The 23,010-nt window shown below is 36.5% G+C and overlaps 1 protein-coding gene across 13 annotated transcripts in view; it reads right to left on the minus strand.

Moving 5' to 3' along the window:
* The window catches only part of SOX6 (SRY-box transcription factor 6), a 370,587-nt gene that overhangs the window by 207,938 nt on the left and 139,639 nt on the right, over positions 1-23,010 (minus strand). For all 13 annotated transcript variants that reach the window (XM_077179864.1, XM_054635990.2, XM_054635992.2 and 10 more), the window contains 2 exons: positions 21,870-22,113; positions 7,281-7,491 (listed from right to left, as the gene is read on the minus strand). In XM_077179864.1, coding sequence (XP_077035979.1) covers positions 7,281-7,491; positions 21,870-22,109 — 451 coding nt within the window. In that variant the 5' untranslated portion in view covers positions 22,110-22,113. The remainder of the gene's footprint in view (positions 1-7,280; positions 7,492-21,869; positions 22,114-23,010) is intronic.

Consider the following 23,010-nt stretch of genomic DNA (forward strand, 5'->3'; position numbering starts at 1 on the left):
GTCCTGTTCAGGGATAAAGAGAACAGGGTGAAGGCACATTTCTTCCAATGGAAAGGATTTTACCCATCTCACATATTCTAGGTTGAATGAAAATATTTCTTCAACATAATATAAGAATCTCAAAACAGTAAATCCAAGTACCTTCTCAAAAATAAAGAATTTTCATGGCTAGAATGGATGTACTAATCTTCAGAAATGAGACCTGAATTTCAGACTCTTCCTCTATCAGGATCAACTCTGTTTACAAGCAAAAGCAATAATTTTGTAGGGATGCACAGGTTCAAAGCCTCAAAAAGAGAACAACCTGCACTGGAAAACCAAACCTCTAGAAAAGTAGAAGCTCCATAAAATTCCATGGATCCTACAGCAAGGAAAATGTCTGACAGTAACCAAAGTGTATGATTTTCCTGACAGGTTCTCAAAAGGCCTCCATCAGACTCGCCAGTTGTTAGTTCTTTTTCAGGATCGTCAGTTCCTTGCTGATGATCCTGAATAAGAACTAAGAGGGGACATGAAAAACATCTTAGCAAAGCAGATGGCCCAACTAATCTATCCACCTATTCATGTAGATCTCATTCTCCATGATACCCATGTAAAAGTCTTTGCTGCTCTCCATTTGTGTGCCATGAAACAATTTCAATAACAAGGAAAGTGAAGTCTTCAAATGCAGCATAAGACATACTGGAAAGTGATGAAAAATTCCTATATCCACACAGAACCTGTGAGCAGTGATTAGATTCTTAAATGCTACAACAGTGGGTAAGGCTGTAGCTCAGGCAGCCAGATAAACACAAATATGAGCTGGAAAGATGGCAAGATGTGCCAGTTCTTAAATAAAAATTGTGAGATAGCATTTAATCACAAAATACTATCCTGAAAAATTTAAAGGATATAAGAAAGTGAATAATCCAAAATGCCTAAATTTCAGTCAGAATGATAAATTAAAATATGAGACTAAATATTAATGGCCAGACATAGTATGGTTACACAGACTGAGTCTCTCTTTGCAAAAAAAGGAAAAAAATATTATTTAAATGTATGTTGCATTCTAAATTTATTAAACGGAAATACGTTAACATAACAAATTTCTGATGGAAAAATCAAATAGAGAAGGAAAATGGCTGCATCTTCTCTTAGTTATCAGGAAAATAACACTGGAAAACCCTTCCTTTGTGGTCATGTTCCAAAAAAGGTCCAAAATCACTTTAACACATTAAGACATAGGAATTCACTTTAGACTTCAGCAAAAGAAGCATTAGGAATTTTATGATCTATGTCAATAAATAGAAGAATTATTTTTTTTAAAACAGTATCATGTATTGCAATGAAAAAGTAACCAAGCGATTTTACCAAGATAATTGGAATTAAAAAAAAAAAAAAAAGAGAGAGAGAGACATAATAAGATGTATTTAATTATATGGTAAGGAGGTAAATAATGGAAGAAAACAGCAATTTAGGAAAATGTGCTTCCTATCTCTCCTTTAACTTGGTCTGAGTCATCTATTTATTTTCTGGACATTTGGGCTATTTGCTCATTTTGTTTTTATTTTGGAAGCATGTCTGGAGTTTAGAAGAAAAATTCCCTTTCTCAGATGCCACTATATACGCCTTCCAACAAAAAGCAAATAAGAGATAAGTATTAAATTTACCATATGCATAACTGATTCTGAATTTTCTTAGCAAAAGTGATTTTTAAGAAGAAAAGGGAGCCATGATGAGGATGGTACCGAGCAGATAATGGTAGGGTCCTCAAAGATAATGAAAGGACTTTAAGAAGGTGAGCTTTTCATATCCAAAGAGAAATGCCAGTGACCATTTGCAAATTTCATTATTTGATTAATTTTTTTTGATTACTTTCTGAAGTCTTGAACAAAATATCTTTATTCATTAAAAAAAAGTAAAAAAAAGGAAGAAGAAAGAACAGAGGTCTATAAACACTGAGTGTGTTGGGACAGCCAAGGATCATGCCTTCATCAGTGGAAAGTGTGGGTATCCAGCACACCACACGACAGATAACTTGAATTAAATCTGTGCAAAAATTTTTTTAAAACATTTTAAAATATTCACTGACCACATATGGTCAGCAGTTCACTTCTAGGACTGATCTACCAAAGAAAATTCCTGACACAAAGTCCTCAAAGGTTGTGCTTAAAACCATACCAAAAAATAAATGCACATGTCCAAACTCTCTCTGTTCTCAGCTGTGGCAGGCTTAAAACAAAGCCACAAAAAAATGGAAACTCTCCATTCATTTAATACAATATAATGCACAAAGATTCTTAAAAAAGAACCTAAAACAACCAGAACTAACAAGTAATAAAACAAACAATGGCAACCCAAATTGTTTGCCAATGTCCACTTATAAAACATGATATGTGAAAGTTTAAGTTTCTTTACTTCCCGATGAATAAGCAGGAACTTCATGGATTTGTGTGTGCAATACTTCAATATACTTATATTATATTCCAATATAATTATTAGAATGATAGAAAGCTTTATAGGGGAATTGTTAATCTATTTTAAAACAGTATAACAGAAAGTGTTCAGTTATTATTAACTTGTGAAGCTGGAGAAAAAAATAACAAAAAATCAGAAAAACCACCTCTACAGAGTAAGAATTTTCCTACTGCATACAGAATTAATAATACATGTGAACCCTTAATTTTTAATTTAAATATCCACCCATATATCCCCCCATAGAGAGAGAGTACAAACAGGTGCACATGACAGAGAATAGATGGAAATTTATGAATATACTACTCTTTATATAGATGTTCATTATTCCACCATGCATACATAGAAATCTTTGATCTCTGAATGTTCAACTATAGTCTTCAAGGAGGAAACAAGAATGGGAGGCACTTCATGAAAAGCTTGTGCTAGAATTGTGAACCGAGCTTGGTTGAAAAATGATACTGTATACATTGCTCTGAATCAAGGTCAAAAGTGAATTAGGAATCCAGGCCCTGAGTAATGAGGGCTTAGCACTTAGCAGAAACGACATGCCCAGTTTCCAGCTCAGAAGTGCCAGCTGACCTGCCAACCTAGCATTCCAGATCTGAAAGGGAGAAATCTGCTCTCCTCGCTACAGACAAGATGTGTACTACTAATTATTGCTCCTAGAGGCTTATGATGAGCTACACTAGGATAGTTGTCTGGGAGCCAATTCTCAGCATAGAATTTGGGCAGCCCAGGCTGTAAATCTGCCTCACAAAAGTAACATAAGCAATATTCAAAAAGAAAAGTCTTTTCCTTGAAGGGGATAGAAAAGGAGAGAAGCAGTTGGACCACACTAACAGAAATTCTTCATTTTGAGCTGTGAAGAGCTTTAATACTTGATTGTACTGTAGGATACTTCCAAAGAAAAAGGCCAGTAAAACAATCCTTCAACTCATAGAATAACTAAGATGAATATACCCAAGTTATCCAAGAGGCCCTAGAGTCTAATGTTGTTGATTAAATTAGACACCTGTTCATTTCTGACCTCTTCTGTCTTATGAGAACACATGTCAGCAAAGTCTTTACATACTCAAATTAACTCTAAATATTTGCAGCATTCTTTTCTTTTTCAATTTTCTCATCAGTTTTCTCATTTGCAAATCATTACAAATTAAGACAGAGGAATGCCTTACTGTACAAAAAATGCAAATACTGGACCACAAAGTCAAAAAATATGTTGCTTATCCTGTAATGTTGGTAATCTGTGTTCAGACTACAAATAAAGCTAAAAACATACCTAAGGTATATTCCTGTGTGAGGCACCGTGTTCCCACACCATGCACAAGACATGACACTGGCTGAAGCACTATTATTAAAGAGAGATTAAAACAGCTGTACATTATGCTGAAGCACTCACTCTTCCCTTTACAAACAGACGGTCCTGGATTACAAGCAGCACTTGACCATTTAAATCACTACAACAACCAGATTTAACCAGCTGGGCCATATTCTCTTAGGCAATGCCTGTTGACCTCCTCAGTCACAGCTGCTCAGATGAAATTCTCATTAGACAACTTATTTTCAGGAGCCAAAGGACTCTGATTAAATATATCTATTTAGACGCAATAAAGTCTCCCAGCATATATTTCTTTTCCAGTGTCATGAGGTACAACAGAAACAAGGAGTATATACAAGCATAGCAGACACCTAATATCTAAGTGCATAGCACAAAGTATTTGAATGTTTGTCCCCAAAAACCTGTATTTCTCAAATCCACATGATATAGATGGACCAGAAAGTTACTCTATGACAATATTAAGAGACTTTTCGCTGTGTTGGCATGGGGGTAAGATCTGTGACTGGAATTCTTGAGTTCTTTACTCCACACTTGACTCTACAATTAACCTGACATATGACTGTGTGTTAGCCCAAATCCCACAGCTACATCAGTGGTCAAGGAGGTCATCCCTATAAATGAGGCTAACACGAACTATTACACTCTTTTAAAGGAGATATGCAGGACTAAAAGCCCACACCACAGTATACAGTAAAAACACATCTTTTCTCCATTTCATTCATTAAACCCATTATATTATTCTCTCTATTAAAAAAAAAAAAAACAAAGCAGGTATTTTTCCATTTGGGTAAGCAATTTTGTGACAGGGCAGGACTTAGTACACAAAGAGCTCCTCAATTACACTGGTTGCATACTATTTTAAGAAAAGAACTGCATAGAAACATATTTTAAAGGATAGGTGTTAAAGAGCGTCGTGTATGGTAATTGTGTGATCAGGCTATTATTAGGTTGTTCAAAAGACACTGTAAGATGGCAAAACAATTTCATAATCTCAGACCTCATTTCTCCAACTTACTGCACAGAGCTAAAACAAAGTTCAATCTTAAAATAGTAATTATTTTTAACATTTTATTTTAATCAAACAAGTACGGAGAGTACTTCTTTTAAATTCAGAGAAACCTCTGAATACCGAATTGGGTATTCAAAGCTGTTCTAAGAATTTTGATATTCCTGGCCTACACAGAAGTTTAGAAACATTGAACTTCCTAAGAGTAACATCCTGAAGAATTCCCAATCTTTCCATTAATTTTTTTTCTTCATTAGTTTATTTGGTACCAGTCTGTACTATTATTTTCTGTAAAACATAACTAACTTTTTTTCCTATAGAAAACAGTGGATTAATGGAAAATAACTTAACGAAGAACCATAAAATCATCACAGAATGGCCTGGCTTGGAAGAGATCTTAAAGATCATTTAATTCCGGCCCCAGTGCTGTAGGCAGAGACACTTTGCATCCGACCAGGCTGCTCAGATCTCCATCCAACCTGACCTTAAACAATTCCAGGGAGGTGTGTCCACAGCTTCTCGGGGCAACCTGTGCCAGAGTCCCACCACCCTCATAGCAAAGAATTGTCTCCTAATATCTAATCTAAACCTAACCTAAACATGAAGATACAGTCAAATACCTTTGAACTTGAAGGCAGACTTTAGAATAGCTTTCCATTATAATGTGGTCCATAAAAGGCAAGATTATTTTATGGATCAAAAATGACCTTTATTTCAGCTGATGAGAACACATAGTGTGGAAGGCTCTGACTCAGAGAGAGGGATCTCTCTGCTCTGCACTCTTACAACAACCAGTGTATACCAATACAGGGGAAGCGCAGAAAATTCTTGAGAACCCATACAAAAATAAGCTATGAAATGCTCGAATCCCTACAGACAGATACTATGTTTAAACTTTTTTGATGCACATTTTTATTAGCACACCATCCAGTACACTTCTGGAAAAGCCTTAGCTGTGGTGTCAATATAATCAAAGCAACTCGAGCACTCCCGCAGCAAAGTACGAGCCAAGACCTTTGATTAGCATGGGGTGTCGAACGACTGCTACCGACTGCAGAAAACAACTTTGCCAAAGTAATCTTTAAAATAGTTTTCCTAGCCTAACCACCAAATCTAAGAAAGCAATTTTTAAAAGAGTGATCTTTACAGCTGAAAACAGACAGATGGTAGTAAAGAATCTGGGACATTCTCTCTTTAGAGATGTTTCACCAGCTTCAGAAAGGACACCTATAGAACACACTGGCATTTAACAATTATGCCAAGAAATTTGGAAGCCTACTTCCATCACTACATGATTTTACCCATATTTAAACATATTATTGTATCAGCTTCAATTTTAATTGAAATCTGCATTGCTATATAAGACCAAGGGAACTTAAAGTGCAGTGTTTGAAGTGCACTGTGACCATAAAATAAAATTGAGGAGGCAAAATAATTCTGAACTCATTCCTATTTCAAAGAAAAAAAGAATCACAAAGCTCTACTGTCTTTTGGCTCTACTACATTATAAATATTCTTCCTGGGTTATTTTTAATGCCACAAAACTGAACTGGGAAAATATCTAAGAGAATCCACACAGATGCCTCCGCACCTGTTTTTCTATTTCAGAGCCTCCTGCTCTCACAACTTTGCTGATTCAAACTCACGTATGAGCTCACAGATTAAAAGGTATTGTTGCAGAACCAAGTAAGACTTCATTATACTTAAAAAGGGGAGAAATTTTTGTCATGAAAGCCCCTGACTGTGTGCACACATACACTGATAAACTCACTCTGCAATTCTGTTTGTTTCCTACCATGGCCCAAAATCTTTGCAAAGTCAATGAAAATATCTGAATAAGGACTGGCTACATAAACTGCCTTAGCACTCAAAGATTTGTCCTCATTTTTATCTCTGTTTTAATACTTGTAACAATATCTGAGGAGACTGGAGAAAAAAAAAGATATTTCTTCCCCTGTAATTCTAGCTATATAGGTCAGTACTATGTACTTTTACACTTAAAATGTTTCCCATTCTCCTAGTTACAGATGCTGGGTTATTAAAGTGATGAAAGATGAGAATTTTTAAGGCAAAACAAACCAGCTCATGTTTTATTCATTCTTATTGTTAAAAATAAACATTTGTCTTTTAAAAGAAAGAGAACAAATACGACTGAAGAATAACCCTCACAAGTCCACAGCCAGTTAAGAATTCATCATAATGTTTCAAGTAAGAGTTGAGTTTTCACCAAATCCAACATTCTTGCTTTGACTCACAACCAAGACAGTTTTTAAAGTTTTTAAAAACTGGAATATTTGTCTAAAATCCCTAATGGATCTCAAACTACCATTGCCATGGAGACCTGTGAATAACTTTATCCTAGCCTTTGCCAATTATGCAGTTTTATGGCCCTCGATACCCAACACATCCTTTATGCCATAAAAACTACAGGACTGGTGGGGGAGTGGGGAAACTGCATCAATCTTATCCAGCACATACCTTCTTGCTCAGTCCTGGTCATTTCTTCTAGTTTCTTCTGCTTCAGTGTGTCCACCACATCTGCTAGGCTTCCCTTGCGGCGCTCGGGCGTCCCGAAGTTAACACTGGTCATTAGCTCGCTGCGGTCGCGACCTCCTTCGTCGGGCTTGTTCGGTGAGGTAGAGGTATTTCGGAAGGAATATAGGGAACATAACTTATTACTCTCTGACTCCTGCAAAGAAACAAAGCAAAGTCAAAACATGGGCTCTTCTCTCATGGCAGAAGGATCTCAGGCAGGCAAAAGCTGAAAGCATCATTTGTTATACTAACAAGCCTATATCTATCCTTCAGTTTATAAACTGAGCATTATTATTTGAATTTCTTTGTTTCAGTGCTTTACACGGGCACTTTTATCCCTAATACCAGTGCTCTCCATGTTTCTAACATTCATACTTCACGCCTGAGGTAATCTTCATCGAGGATTTCCCTCGTCAGGAAAAAGCCATTTTAACACTTTTTAACAATGGATGTTTTAGGCTTTTACAGTTTTCTTTAGTTCCTTAAGCAAGGACAATATACGTAGCACTAAGGAAGAAAGTACAAGCAAGGACAAATTATTCCTGGATAAATCCTCAGCTAATGGAAAACAGCATAACTTTAAAACTAGAGAAAGTGTTAGGCCAACAATGATCCAGGAGGAATCAATCTACTTCACAGTTAAATAAGGTTAATGGTATGTATGCATCCATGCACATTCACTGCCCTTTAAATTAAATTTAAAATTTTCTTAAAGAGTGAATGTTACAATGCTTCTAATAAACAAAAGGAGATCTTATTTTCAGGCCAACATAGGCAAGAATGAGCAAGGAAATGAAGTTATGGCAACACAAGTCATGTATGCCAATACACAGGTACCAAGACCACGTGCATCAGGTGTTATACAGTCAAAAACATAGAAGTAAAAAAGCCCATCTCCCTTGTCAATAGATAATGCTTATTTGAGCAAAAATTTTAAGAAAAAAAAAAGGGTATCAAAAAGCAATGAGTAATGACAGCTCTCCTCAATTTTGTGATATCACCCAACAGTGAAGCCCTTCCTGAACTTCTCTGGCTCAGACTTGTCATTCTCCCAGTCATGTTTGCAACATTCACTGCATCTCTGTTTCCACAGTTTCAGCTAAAAAGAGAAGAAGTTCTTGGATTTGTCCTCAGAAACTCAGCCACAAGAATTTCTCACACACTTTCCTTTCCAAAATTACTCTTCTATTTTAATTTTTAATAATTACAGGCTAGGAGCGTTAAATATTTTGGGCAAAAAGCTATTGATTTTTTAATGTTTCTTTATGGTATGCCTAGAAATGTCAGTGTGTATATTAGATTCCACGAAACATACTTTGTTTAAGATTTAAGAGCAATTATAGTGGCAATAGATTTAAATATTAAGAAGCTAATTAATAGTCTTGTCAAGAAACATTCTCGCACCGCACAGTGTTCCCCATAACAATAATATTCCTGCTACTTTATGAGCTGAAAACACCAATCTTCGGAGCACTGAAGAAAGGCTAGAAAGCATTAACCATCAGCTACACCACAAGACACAAATCTTTGCCTCAGTCTGGAAGAGATTAGGAAGTAGCTGTGCAATGTGACAGGAGGAGCAAGACCAAAAAGGAGCAAGACCAAAAAGGAGCAAGCTGGGTGGCTAGAGGCTGGGGACTGTGCAGGAGGAGGTGGTGACACATCATCTTCAAGCTCAGCGGTCTGTGATCAGCACAGCACTGCTACCATCACTGGAGAAGGAGGCAGCATTTGCTAGGGATGTTGCAAATGTATTTATTCACTAAGACAGGAAATCAGAAGACACTATCTCATCCCACTGGTAGCAGCGCCTCATCAACACAGTAGGAGTGACAGAGGTTTTGCAGGCACAAACAGAAAGAGAGGTGACATGAAATAAAAATTTTCTCTTTGTATTTTTAGCAAATAAACATTAACTAATTTTTCACTCCATCAATTTGTATTCACTGAAGAAACAAACATCACAGAGAACAGTATCTTAGACCAGGTACAGAGATTAACTTATTTAGTTGCCTTTAAAATGGAAAGCTTTCATCCTTTTGACTCTTTCTAAGAAAAACTACTTCGTATTTTTCTTACAATGGAGATGGAAAGAGCATCTTTAATATTTTTTCAGATGTAAAGCCTGACTTTCTATAATCCCTTTCCTCAATGAAGAATTAATACTACAGACTTCAACACTTTCAACTTTGAGGACAGTACAGCTTAGTCATTTTAGAGGTGTTTTTTCTCAAGAGAGCAACATCCTCTTACAGTACATGAAGCACATCCATCAGGCTCAATGCAGGGGTTTCATGCTCTCAGCAAGGAACACTAAATCTATTGTTTAGGCTGGAAACAAGAAGATAAGGCAAATCTGTGGAGTTACTAGGAATAACAGAATGTTCTTCCTCCCGATAACCTCTCCTGTTCCCCATCTGGAATCATACATGGTCCAGCACAATGTTCCTTTGCTGTAAGGAAAGACTCCCGTAGTCCTGCCTCCATCAGGCAGCATGTTCACCCTTCTTTTTCTTGCCCAAAAGACTGCAATATCCATAATGGAGATGTGACAAGTTTAAACTCCACACAAATGAAGCAGATTTATGGAAGCAAGGCAGAATGACTGCCTTTGCAAGTATGAGGGTTTGTCCAATTAATGAAGTATTCTATAGTGCCAGTTTTGTGGATAATTAAAATGTAGAATAAAAATAAAATAGAAAATGCATTTATAATATTTCTGGTTCTATTTAGGCCTGGGGCACTTAGAGCAGGTTTTATTGACCTCACATTAATGGCTAACCAGACAGACCAAAGCACAAGGGGGCAAGGGAAATATTCCAGTTATTTTTTACTCTAGAAAGTTAACTGTACATGAAGGGAAGTTGCTACTGCAGCATTCAGCTTCTTGAAAATGAAGTAAATGTTGCAGCAAATGTATGAAGGATTTTAATTTCCATGATGGACCTTACAACCTTTTGGAGACCACTTGTCATGGCATGTCAGGCTTGTCCCAGCACCTCACCCACTGCAGGACCAAAAGTGCAACTGTCACATACATCAGATGCAGACCTGGCTATCAAAAATGAATTTGCATTGCCATTCATGAGCAGCAGACCGAGACCCTCCCAATACATCCAGCTATTCTCTGAAAAGTCTAGTGGATTGTGTGTGTTGTCTGGAAGAAGAGGGATATCACCTCTTCTTTATCCTAGCCTCTGCCAATTGGATCCAAACCACTGGATCAAGAAACCAATGGTTTCATGATCCTCTTGCTCTAATGCATAAAGCACTTTCCCTAGAAAGTCTGGAGTTCAGACAGATAAGGACCACCCTGCTTCCTAAATTAGAACAAGTCCATGAATTCATGGTTAGGAAAGGAGAACCTGGTCCTTTTGAGCATGAATATAGAACAATTCAATAAAAACACCTCTCTTAGCCTTAATAAGCTTTTTGAAGCCACCTTTTACAGAATGAGGAATCCCCTCTTTGTTTGATCTGAAGAGAGAAAAGAAAAAATGCTATTAGGGGTTTTTTCCATGTACTTTCCAAGATCACGGAAGAGGAAGTAAATACAAGTAAAGTGCCTAGTCAAGATCAACCCAAATGTTTTCATTTTGCAAAATCCAAACGAGAAATCCATCAGTGGTGATGAAAAATTTCTATGCAAGTCAGCTTTTCTCAGCATCACTGATAAAAATGAAAAAAATAATAATAAAATAGGACTGATATGAATATCCTCTTAATGTATGTGGACACAATCTGGTGCCCAAATTGATCCAGTAGCTCCATAGCACACTAGGCAAGGGAGCTATCTCTGGATTCTCAGGTTTAAAATTTGCATATTTCTGTAAAAATGGTACTTTAAGTCTAAACTTGACATCATGTCTTCAACACATAACATTTCCCTTTGAAAAGTAAATTTTTCATGGTGTGCTATTCTCACCAATTTCAGTGATTTCCAGGTAAGGCGGGGGGAAATATGGAAAACATAATCAGATAAATAGCAAACATTTAGTCTATGGATAAAATATTTAACACAGGGCATGCTTCTTCAGGATCTCCCTCTGGTTTTGCTGAATTTATAAAACTACCCTCCCACTTACACAACAATACTTGATAATTGTAGAACTGTTTATTCCTCTAGCAGAATGCATAAGGGACTGCACAGGGATACCTGTCCACCACAATAGCAGCCTTTCCAAACTGGTCTCTAACAATTGGCAAACCAAAAAATTTAAGGACAGCTTATTAAACAAAAAAAAAAAAAAAACAGATCTGAAAGCTTAAACAACAAGTACAATGATTTTCTATCTTAATCTTTGCCTGTGTCAGGTAAAAATGCTTAAAGTCAAAAAGCTGTTTAATTGCAGAGGTGACTAAGCCAGAAAATCTTACTGCCCTGAAGAGACAAACTCAGTTTTGGACCACTATTTCAGCTGCTTACTATTCAGCAGGGGCAAAATTGAGTCTAGTTTTGAAACGTTGGGGTTTCATATCATGGTAAATAAATGGCATTTTTCCTATCTACATTTTCTTACCAGCTCATTAGCACAGCCCAAATTTCATTACTGATCATACTGTGGTTAGTGTTTTGACAAAAAACTCTGTTATTATAACAGCTTAAATACCAATATATAGGCACTAAAATTTACAGATTAAGTTCAAAAGGTAAAAAATTGAGAAAAATAAATAGATGCACAAAATACAGAAACCCCAAAGTAGCAAGGTATGGACACTAAAACACTATGGATGACTCATTCAGGGATACATAGCCCCTGCATGAAATCACACTTTACTTTTAATAAAACCTCCACCTTTCTTGCATGTCAATTGGAAAACAACATACAGAGTTCCAGCACAACATGGGGAAAGCTTTCCTAGGTCTATCCTTGGACTTTTTCATGCTGGAGGGACAATATACTTTAACCAACCTCAAATTTTCTTGGAATGCATGTGGTCCAACAACATTTTCCTTAGTCTTACCAGCTTCCCAGGCTGCCTGGTGTAAAAGAGTGACCTGTTGGCCATTTCTTTTAGAGTTGCTGTGAATGGCTCAAGCTTTGGGAATGGCAGGAACAATTCTGAATAATTACAAACAACTTGGTAAAAATAAAGACAGGGACTCTGTGACTACACACATGGTATTTTCTTCACACACCACAATAATTCCTTTAAAACTGTTACATTAAGATAATATGTAAAGATAGTTCAGCAGGCCTCTTACTCTGAGAAAATTAATTTTTAGCAAGTGCATTCACAAAATTTCACAAGTTATATGGGTTATATTCTTCAAAAAGATAGCTGATGGTTTCTGTATAAAGAAAGGAAAAGCCTTATAGGCTCTTAGATGTTTCTACTGAAAAGGGATTGAGTAAATAATAATCATTTTCTTATTAGTGTAAAAAAAAATTTCTTGTGTATTTAGATTCAAACAGTTTAAGTAGCTTATTTTCCATCAGTGCTCCCACTGGTTTGAACAGGATAAATGAGAGTACTGGTGAAAATGACAAAAATAAAGGTATTGATAACTGAGCCAGTATTTTTCATATTGGGAAGCCAATATCTATAGCAATACCTGCAAGCTGAATCGTGAGCCAACTTGGTCACCTTCTATGAAGTCTTTTCACTTCCAAAATAGAGCAATCAGACACAAAATCACAGTTCTATTGGTGAGAGATTACAGGCTAAAAAGACAATTCAATATTCTTGCTCCTTCCCCCAAATAGCCAAAGTAAAAAATACAGGGGGCTGTATTGGGGGGTTGAGATGCAACATCTCAGTTTGGGGACACCACAATCACAAGTGGAGATCTGGCTTGGGAAAAGATCTCTGTTTGGTGTCCTCCTAAGGGTTAAGGACAGACCAACAGCCTGGTGAGCTGGATTCTCTTGTCAGGAGCCTTAAACGGGGGGATGTGCACAGGGCTGCGGATTTTAATGGCAGCATTTACGTTTCACGTCGGGAGGGGGGATCCTCTGGAGCTCTCTGAAGGTGAGAAAAGAGGAAACCTTGTGAAATGAAACTGAGGGCTGTACGAAATCAAGGTCACAGTGCTAGTTAGCAATTTAATAATAACTGTGATCAACTTTGATTGAAAGTTGACGACTGCAATCCCACTTAATAGCCAGAGAGAAAACTGTTTCTGTAAGAGTTCAACTGAAATCACAGGATGAATGGCCAAGAAGTAGAAAGCAAATATTACTAACATAAAATGTGTTAGCTGAATTGCTTATTTCCATGTGGATGAGGCTTTTCTGTTATAAAGGGATATTTATCTGTCTCTGCATTGAATGGGACACATGTAAACACCCCAGGAAAGTTGGATATCCAGAGTGGTTTTGATTCCAAGTACTAGAGGCATGCTGGCACTTGGAACTAGTCTGGAGTTAACATATAATGAAAGCAAATGTTTACAAAATCATTTCCAATCACTACATTAAATATGGTTTCCCATTTTGAGGAATTTAATTAAATAGAATTAAAATAAATTAAAAATCTAAGTGATCATTTCCAATTCTCATCTGATTAAGAAAAAAACACAAAAGTTTTATTAAGAAAGATTTATTTAAATCCAAGGCTTGAGAATGACTGCTATGAGCTATTGAGAGAACATCATTTGTTAAGTCTCAGCAAATTATGCTAGTGGGAGGGCAAATGGCAAGTAATGAAATAAAGCTTCAAGTCTTTTACTCAGCATTTACCCTGATAAAACTTATTCTGATTTCACTGCCAAAGGATAGGCTGAATACAATCTCTAAAGGGTTTGTATTCCATCTTTTATACACATCTAAAAACCTCAAGAAGAATCAACACAACAGTAAGCTCTAAGCCAAGAAAGATTATGTTAAATTTAGAATTAAAAAAAAATTTAAAAAAGAAAATAACTTTAGATCAAAGGTTTGAAAATGAGCTGTCATAATAATCAAGCACATATAATCTAAGTATGGTCTTATGAAGCAGCCACTGCAAAACCAGCTGTCAGTTTGGAAGGCATGGGCAGGGACATTTTGTCTTATGTAAAATTTATATTATATTATATTACATTACTTAACTGCAACAATCCCTTCCTACTCAGGTGTTGGAGCAAACCAGGTGCACCAACATTGGGTACACAGATTTCAGAAGGTTACAGTTTTTCAGCTTTGTGATTCAAACCCTTCTCTTTACAAATGAGCAGTGATTTGAAGCACTTTGACAGGCACTTTGCTCCATTCCACAACAGAAAAACACCCCAAAATTTTTAAATACAATGACAGATCTCTTCTATATGGCAATCAACTCAGCCAAAAATGATACTCATAAAGTCATGTGCTTTTGTAAGAGTTAGATGCTAAGGATTTCCTTAATTATCCAAATACCATCTGTCCTAACTCCCTGTGTTTACATTTGGTAATAAATCACAACAATATTGCGACTTTACGCCCTGCGCTTTGGTTAAATGCTCATATTAAGGAAAAAGTAATGGACAGCCATTTACAAAATGATTATTTAGACTTACATTTTCATCTAAACTGAAACTAAAGAAGCATTGTGATCAGTCCCAGCTGATCAGCACTGTTTACCTCTTGGGTAAATAAAGACGCGTATTTTGCGATGCATGCTTATCAGAAGTTGCCAAATAAAACAAGGATTGTGTGGCTTGGATATTCCAGACCACTTTGTATATATCCAACTTCCCCCTATTAGGTCATATTAATTGTCCAACTTATAAGTAGGTCTATTGTAAATATAAAAATAAAATTTGTCTTTATGTTTTTAGCAATATCAAATGCACATGAAAATCCTCCTCTGTATATAGTTACATGACATGTAGTACAAGCTTTATGTCTCCCTTTTAGCTTTTGCAGAGGAATGCATGCAGGAAACCAGCCTGCTGCATTGAGTACTTGTATTTCTTTAAGGTAAACACTGATGAAACATTTGGAAGATTGAAATAAAAACATGAAATTTATGAGACATAAAGGTATCACGTAAAATTGCTGTGAATTACAATAAAATTGGCTGAATCCCAGAACAGATAATCCTTATAAACATGCAGGAATGTTGTAAACTGTATATGAATGTCAGTGATACAGTACATTAGGAGATTCATATTACACTTGGTGCTGTGCAAGTCTCCGTCCCTGGGTTTTTCATGGCCTCAAAGATTAAAATAAATATATGTAGTATCTTTCCTTCCTCCATGAAGGTATTTTATGTACACAGTTTTATTATGCTGAACAAAGATACCAAAGTCTGTTTTTTCTTGAGCTGTCAAAGTACAAAAGAAATGCAAAAAGTCCTTGCACAGATGTAGTAAAGTGCTGGATTTTATCTTTTGGCAGGTGCTCAATATGCAGCCCACATAATCACATGTTAATGACTGGAGTGTGTTAATCAGCATGCATACCTGATTCCTTCTTGCCCAAGGAAAAAAAAAAAAATTAACAATTTAGAACGTGTTAATGCTTCTACTTTTGAAAAAATTCATGTCAATATACAGAAGTGAATTAAAAAGTTTTCAGAAATTGCTTCATAAAAATAGGAAATGTTAAAATAGGAGAAAGGAATAAAATTACTACAGATTTAGGTGAACATAAACCACAAGTCTTTTGCGAAGAACTCAGGTGATGATTAATTCTGTTTAAACACAGTTCACCCTAGAATATAGGGAAAGGTTTAAAATAGACTGTGCATTTGGAAAAGAAAAATTATACAATGTCAAAATGAAAATAAAACAACTAAAACAAGCATGCCAACAAGAACAATTATTTGATTCTTCTTCAAATAAAGTTCAATTTTATATTTCACCACCTCCAATAAGCACATTATCCCGCACGCTTCTGGGGAATTGTTTTATTGTTTTTAATATGAAATGTTCACATCTTTTTATGCTAAAGATAGTAAAACAAAGTCCTTGATATTTTAAACCTTTAGACATGTGCTTAACATTATAGTTGCTGGTAGTCCTAATAAAGTAAAGTTAAGCACATACCTGAATGCCTTCTGAATCAGAACAACATGCTTAAAAAATAATTAATTCTATCTTTTCTGCAATATATTTCTCATAGATGTTTATTTATGGAAATATAAAATACCATATCCTCAGCTTTTACACACCCTTTAATTTCAGCCAAAACTTCGTACCCATGCAATTATGTATGTAGGTATTTATCTCTTTAGTTAGATAAAAATTCTAATGCACTACCTGGCATGCAGAAATAATATCACAAGCAGAGTAGAATTGCTTTCGATGATCACAAAACTCAGATTTGTACATGTAAATAACAGCTGCATGAGCAATTTAGCAGAAACAGAATTGCCAGAGTTTAGGGCATTTATGTTCGATGCATTTTATATGTTCATATTCAGCCCATAAAGGAACCAAAAATAAAATTTCAAAACATGTAATTGTATCTATAACTTTCAAGAATTTGAAGCCATGAATTTATATAACAACAAATTCACAGTGTTTAGCATGTGTAAATGTTTTTCAATGATCTTCCTTAAACACCTGAGTTTATTTTCCTTAAAGGGAAGAACCTTCAACATGAGAAGTTAATAACATGGAGCAGGAGGTGGGGGGTAGCAACAGGATTGTGCCTGTTTTATGTAGAGACAGAAGCACCAAAATAAGAGCTTTAGGATACCACCTATTTCTGCCTTTCTGATGGCAGTAGCTTTGCTAAGGCTATATAAAGTAAAATGCGATACTCGATGATTTAAAATTATTTTAAAAGGAACAAATACATATGATATGAAAAGATCTTCAGTTTCTCTGCTGCATACATAAATCTGCTCTCAGTACTGCTGAGATGTACACACAGCCACAGTGGAAAGGTAGGAAGCCTTTCACTCCTTTGGCAAGAAGTCAACAAAAGATAGAGTCTTGACGTAATTATGAAATACCTGTCAATGCTGCCATTTGAGATAAAATCCAAAGAGATACAGTTTCTAAATCCAAGGGATCTCTGAATGATGTTACAAAATGTACAGGGAAACACAGCATATATTTGGAGACAATTAATTTTATTTGTGTGTGTGTCTGTGTTTGGTTTCCCTCGGTCCCAGGGAAATAACACCCATCGTTGAGACTGGGTTTGCTGCAGGGGTTCCCTGCGAGAGTCCCTCCCATCCAAATAATAGCAGAGCAAAAGAGATGTGCCTGCCCTCATCCAGTGCATGCACACACTGTCTCACTAACTCCCACTGCCAGCTGCCCTGGGGTCATGGGCAAACAGCAGTGGGAAAAGAAAAGGGTCCACTGACCACCTACAAGTGATCCCCACAGTGCCTGTGAGCTCCTCACAACCCCTGCTTGTCACATCAGGATTGGGGGTGGGAAAAGAACTCACCTCTCTGTGGATTAGTTACTGTTGGGAGCAGATGAGGAATTGTGCATTTTGGAGAAGGGGGCCAAATTTCTTTAGATTAAAACTGCTAAAATTTATTATTCATGAGTCCCAAGTCTAGCCTTAATAGCACAGGAATACACCACCCCATTCCTCAAAGAAGGTGTATTATAATACATCTAAATTTGTATTTTCTTGTTGGCCCTGCTTTCTCCTGATACTTCACAGCAAAAATAAAAAAAAATCTTTCTCATTTACCTCATGGGCTGTGTGGGACTCTGTATGAAGATGAGGGCCATTCCTGGTTCTCCAGTGCGCAAACATATTAATATTTTCCATTTCTTTACATACTGACCAATAAATATATTACCAGGATACAACCACTCAATTACTATTAAATTTAGCAAAATTAAGTATTTTTGGCCTTTCCTGCTCATCCTCTCTGTTACCTTAACAGAGACAGATTTTGGATGCAATCTAAAAATTTTACTATTTTCTTGTCTGCTTTTCACTGTCCCATTGGACAAGGCACAATACTTTCACCATTATCTTAGTACCACTTTGCCCTCTTCCCTACAGTTTACCACAACTAATAGATATGGCCTTAGCCTGAAACAGGTTTTATTTTCTAGTAGAGCTACAATCAGCAATAAATACCCAGAGATCCAGGTGGTTTTGCACTAAGTTACAGTTAGAAAGATAAGTATAATCTTTTCAGCCCAGTAATATGAATTTACAGAAATCTTTGGGTTGCTTTATCTCCCCCCCACTGTAACATCAAATTGGCTGGTGAAATGGTACTGGCAGTATAAGTCATTACAGGTCTGACGTTACAGTTGTTACACATTGCTGAATCTGTCAAATGAAAAGGGAGCACAAAGGGAATTTCCAAATGCAGCTGCTATTTCCCATTTGTTAAATCCTTTTATTACACCATATAAGTACACAGCTGGGAAATACTATAGAGTAGGAGTTAAAACAAAATATTTTGGCTTCCAGACATTCAGAATACACAAAGGACTCAGTGGAAAGCAATGCCTGATATCAAAAGGGAGTGAAAGTTTGAAAACATTTCTAGCCAGTGTGGTTTTTTTCTGATAATGAACAATGTAGTTTAAAGGTATCTTACATTACAGAAAGTGCTGCGTGCCATAAATGTTACGTAGAAAAGCAATTTTTTTTCACTAAAATCGCCCTCCTACTGTATCTTTTCTAAACTTGAGATCTGTACAGCCCTCGTAGCAAATCATGATGCATACTGTGTGCTCTTTCAAATTCCAGTGAACTCCTTAGTAGTTTTAAGGACAGAAAGGATGCAGGATTGTGCTCTTAATTAGATACCAGATAAAAGAAAAATTTTTCCTCCCCATATGTCGACACAGCATTCTTTGAATTTACTACCTTTTAAGCAGACAACACACATTATTGATGCATTTTAATGACAGCACTACTGTCTTTACTTTCAAAGTAAATGCTATGAACAGGTGCTTCTTCAAATCTGCTTCTAAAGGGTCCGTCTGGGAAAGGTCAGAAAGCGCTTACCTTCTGGGAATTTGGGTTTATTAAGTAAAAAAGTGGCCACTGCCACAGCACCTATCTCAGAATTGCCCAACTCACCTTCTGGAATCTGTCTTTCTGGAAAGAAACATCTCTCCTCCCTCTAAGGAGTATGAACACGTTTTCATCAGGATAGTTGCAGGCCTCTCTAAATTCTTTCTTAACAATATAAATGCCTGCTTGACTGAGATACTTCAGAGAAACTCTCTGCAATGAATATAGGCTTAAATGTTTGCTCATAAAGAACATTTTTAAGTGAGGGGGGAAAAAATCATGAAAAATAGAACAAGGTACTTAAATGAGGGTCCCTCAAGGAGAAAAAAAAAATTTCCCCATGTCACTGTTGTGATCTCACAAGCTATCTAAGTCACCTAACTGTAAATACACTTGGACCTTGCTCTGTACATTTAGAGCTCTTTTAATTGCAACCAAAAAACATCTCAGTCTTCACTGGTAGCCAAGCCTTGTAAATTAGACCCAGCTCTGAGCTGGGAAGAAAAAAAGATCCATTTGGTTTAGCTGAGAGCTTGTGAAAGAAGTCTGACATATATCCACCGCCAGATTTAAGCCTAGGGACTTGTGGAAACTGCTAATGATTTTCAGGACATTCATCTACATGGAATATTTACTGGAAAAAGGAGATAGGAAAACCAGAGTGCTAAGTCCCTCAAGCAAAGTTTATGCACCTGTTCTGAAACATGAGAGTCTGTGCAGTGATTCGTGCCTGTCCAGAGGTACAGCGAGTGTTGACATGACAGTGCAGCATGAGGAAAGGAAACAGAGATTGCTCTCTGTCACTGGGACTGCAAACCCCTCCAGAGCAACATGAGCACAAATGATCACACTGTACAAGGGCCAACCATTTCACCTCACTCCAGGTCCAAGGAACAGGATGAACCAAAAAAAAAAAAAAAAAAAAAGCATGGAAGGACTGCTGGAATCTCGTAGTTCCTTTCTCTCTAGGACACAGAGTAATTTTATCTATGATACTGGTGTCCTAATATCAAAATTCCAAGAGTGCACCTGCCTCTCTGAATGAATGGAGAAGTAGCTGATGAATTCACAGATTAACTTTTTCCATCAACAAACTGGATCAGTCCTTTCTAGTCTGCATGCAGCTTGTCCCTCCTGATAACACAGAAGTTTAAATTATTCTAATGCCCTTATTGCATAACTTGGGCAAAAGACTAACTCTCAGTCCAAAATTCTGAATATAAGCCATAAATACAACTTACAACCTACCTTTACAAATCACTAATCTATGATTATTTTTCTTTAAAGTGATTTTGCACTGGAAGTTTTGCCTTCTTCATGACAGTTACCCAAATGCCTGAGAATATTTTAGGCCTGACAGAAAGTTCTGCACTGGGTGAAATTTTGCATTACAGATTAGATAGCATTTTTCTGGTTTGGTTTGATCTTTTGAATCAATTGGATTTTAGGAGAAAAAAAAACAACAACACTATATTAACAAAATAAATCTTATTGTAGTGCTATTATTTAATTAACTCCAGACATGATAGTATGCACAAAGAACTCTGGTATCTCTGTTGAGAGAATACATGAGAACTATTGTATCTAGTCAAATTTGACATGAATCCATTATTGTTAGTGGTGCTAAAAAAAATTCTGCAATTTGCTTAACAGTATTAAAATCTGCTGATTTGTACAAGAAAAAAAACTATTTGCTAAAAAAAAATCAGATCATAGATACTTAATAGAATTGAGAAATTTTGTGAAAATGCAAATTATTCTTTTTAAGCTAACTGTCTGAATTTAAGGTTTTTGAAAGTCACTTTCCAGAGAGTCTGGAATTATGATGTTCTAAATTTACAGAACACCTAGCTGCTCCACATACCTTAATTCTGTTTCTGAGGAACACATGCAAGGAAAACAAACTGACTAAGATGCCCTGTCCATTCAGCCTTCATTCAGTGCCCATTTATTGCAGTTTTGGGGATTCAGAGACAGAGCTACAACCACTAAATAAATTATATTTAGGCTGCTGAAGAGAATAGGGATAATAGTTCTGATCATTTCCAACGTCACCTGTGTATAAGTGGTGATCTAGCTACTCATAAACACCTTTCCCTTCCACAAAAAGTTGCAATTTCCTAAAAGCACAGTAGGATGTTTGTGTCACCTAAAATGCCAGCTTCTTTTGTGTCACCTAAAATGCCAGCTTCTTTTGTGTCACCTAAAATGCCAGCTTCTTTGTTGCTGTGTAAAGATATAATGTTCTAGATTTGGTAGGTCCTATTTCTGAAACATGAGTAAAAAAAATACATTAAAGTTTCTTCCTTCAGCACAACACTTTGCAGATGACAAACAGTTGTGAGCTACATCCTCCTGTCAGAAATTAATGCTTGAATATATGAGCTAGAAAGGTTATGACATAAATCAAGGTATGAATGAAAACATAATAAATAGATGCATTTCCTTTCAGAAGGTGAACTCATCAAATGACCTCATTCAAATAGACCTGTATACTTAAGTAAATTATACAATTGTAATTTACAATTACACCATACGATGTTGATCTACTGCCGACGCTTTAACATTTAAAAAGCTTTACACCTGCACACGCCTTCCCAAAGATTGCAGTGAGCAATCCCTTACAGCACTAAATTTGGAAAGGCCCTGTGGGGATGGCCAAACTCACCATTCTGTGTTGGGCTGAGATTACTCCGTCCCACTCGGGGTCCTGCTGGATGGTGGTGACCAGGGTGGGGAGCTCCTCGGAGTGAGGTTTGTTGTGCATGACATTGTGTAGAGGCAGATGAGGGGCCGTGTGCTGATCACTGTTGCCCTCCTCCTTGTCTCGTGGTGCTAAGTCCTGGGTCATTGTTTCCTCTCCATCAGCTGCACATGCAAATGGAGAGGTAGCCTGCTTGGAAGACATTCTTCTGCGAGACAAGAGAAGGAGACAAAAAGAAAACATTGGTGCTCAGTGACAAAAAAAAAAAAAAAATTAAGCTCAGAACAGTCCTTTAAGTGCACCACACCTGCCTAGAACAGTAACAAATTAATCACCTGCAGTCAACAGAATTTTGTATTCTAAAAAGCACAGGCTTGGGGATTTGGACCCAAAACAGAGGAAAAGTACTCCTTGATGCCAAGACAAGGTCATGGTTAAGTTATAGGGCATCATTCTGTACATTTAGACTTGTCAAACAGTATCATTTTCTCCAGTAATAAGAAAATGGTGATTTTATTGGTATTTTCATGCTGATTGTATATGAGTTCAATTCTTAAAACTCTTACTCCCATGAACAACCTGAAGCTTACAAGCAAACCTTTAAAAGAGAGAGCTCATCATGCTTACCTGACCTCATTCCTTGCAAGCAGAAGATGTTTTTTACATATATGAGAATAAATTTTAAATCCATTTCAAATTCTGCTAAATGAGTCCTTTTGCTGTTTGTTTAAAGCTGTACTGCTTTTTGACAGTGTAAAATTTTGCCCAGTTTTACCTTTCAGAAAGCGTTTTGAGAAGCTCATGTGAAAAGTATTCTAAACCTAAAAGGTTTGTTAAATGGATGGACAATACCTTAGTAACATTTTACAGTTCAAACCAAAAACCTAAAATAATTATGTTTCTTTTCATATTAGACATGAAGTACAGGAGATAGCTCCACAAAATACTTTGAATTACTTAAAAGTGCAATGAATAAATGCACTGATTTATGTTAAATGCCTTTTCCTAATAATGGCCTCTTACTACCATCTCATATGCAAACACAGCTTTTGCCACAGTTTCTGCACTTAGATGAAAATATTACTGACTTCAACTTAAAATCTGA

Source organism: Agelaius phoeniceus, chromosome 6 (assembly GCF_051311805.1).
Source record: "Agelaius phoeniceus isolate bAgePho1 chromosome 6, bAgePho1.hap1, whole genome shotgun sequence".
Classification (NCBI taxonomy): Eukaryota; Metazoa; Chordata; class Aves; order Passeriformes; family Icteridae; genus Agelaius; species Agelaius phoeniceus.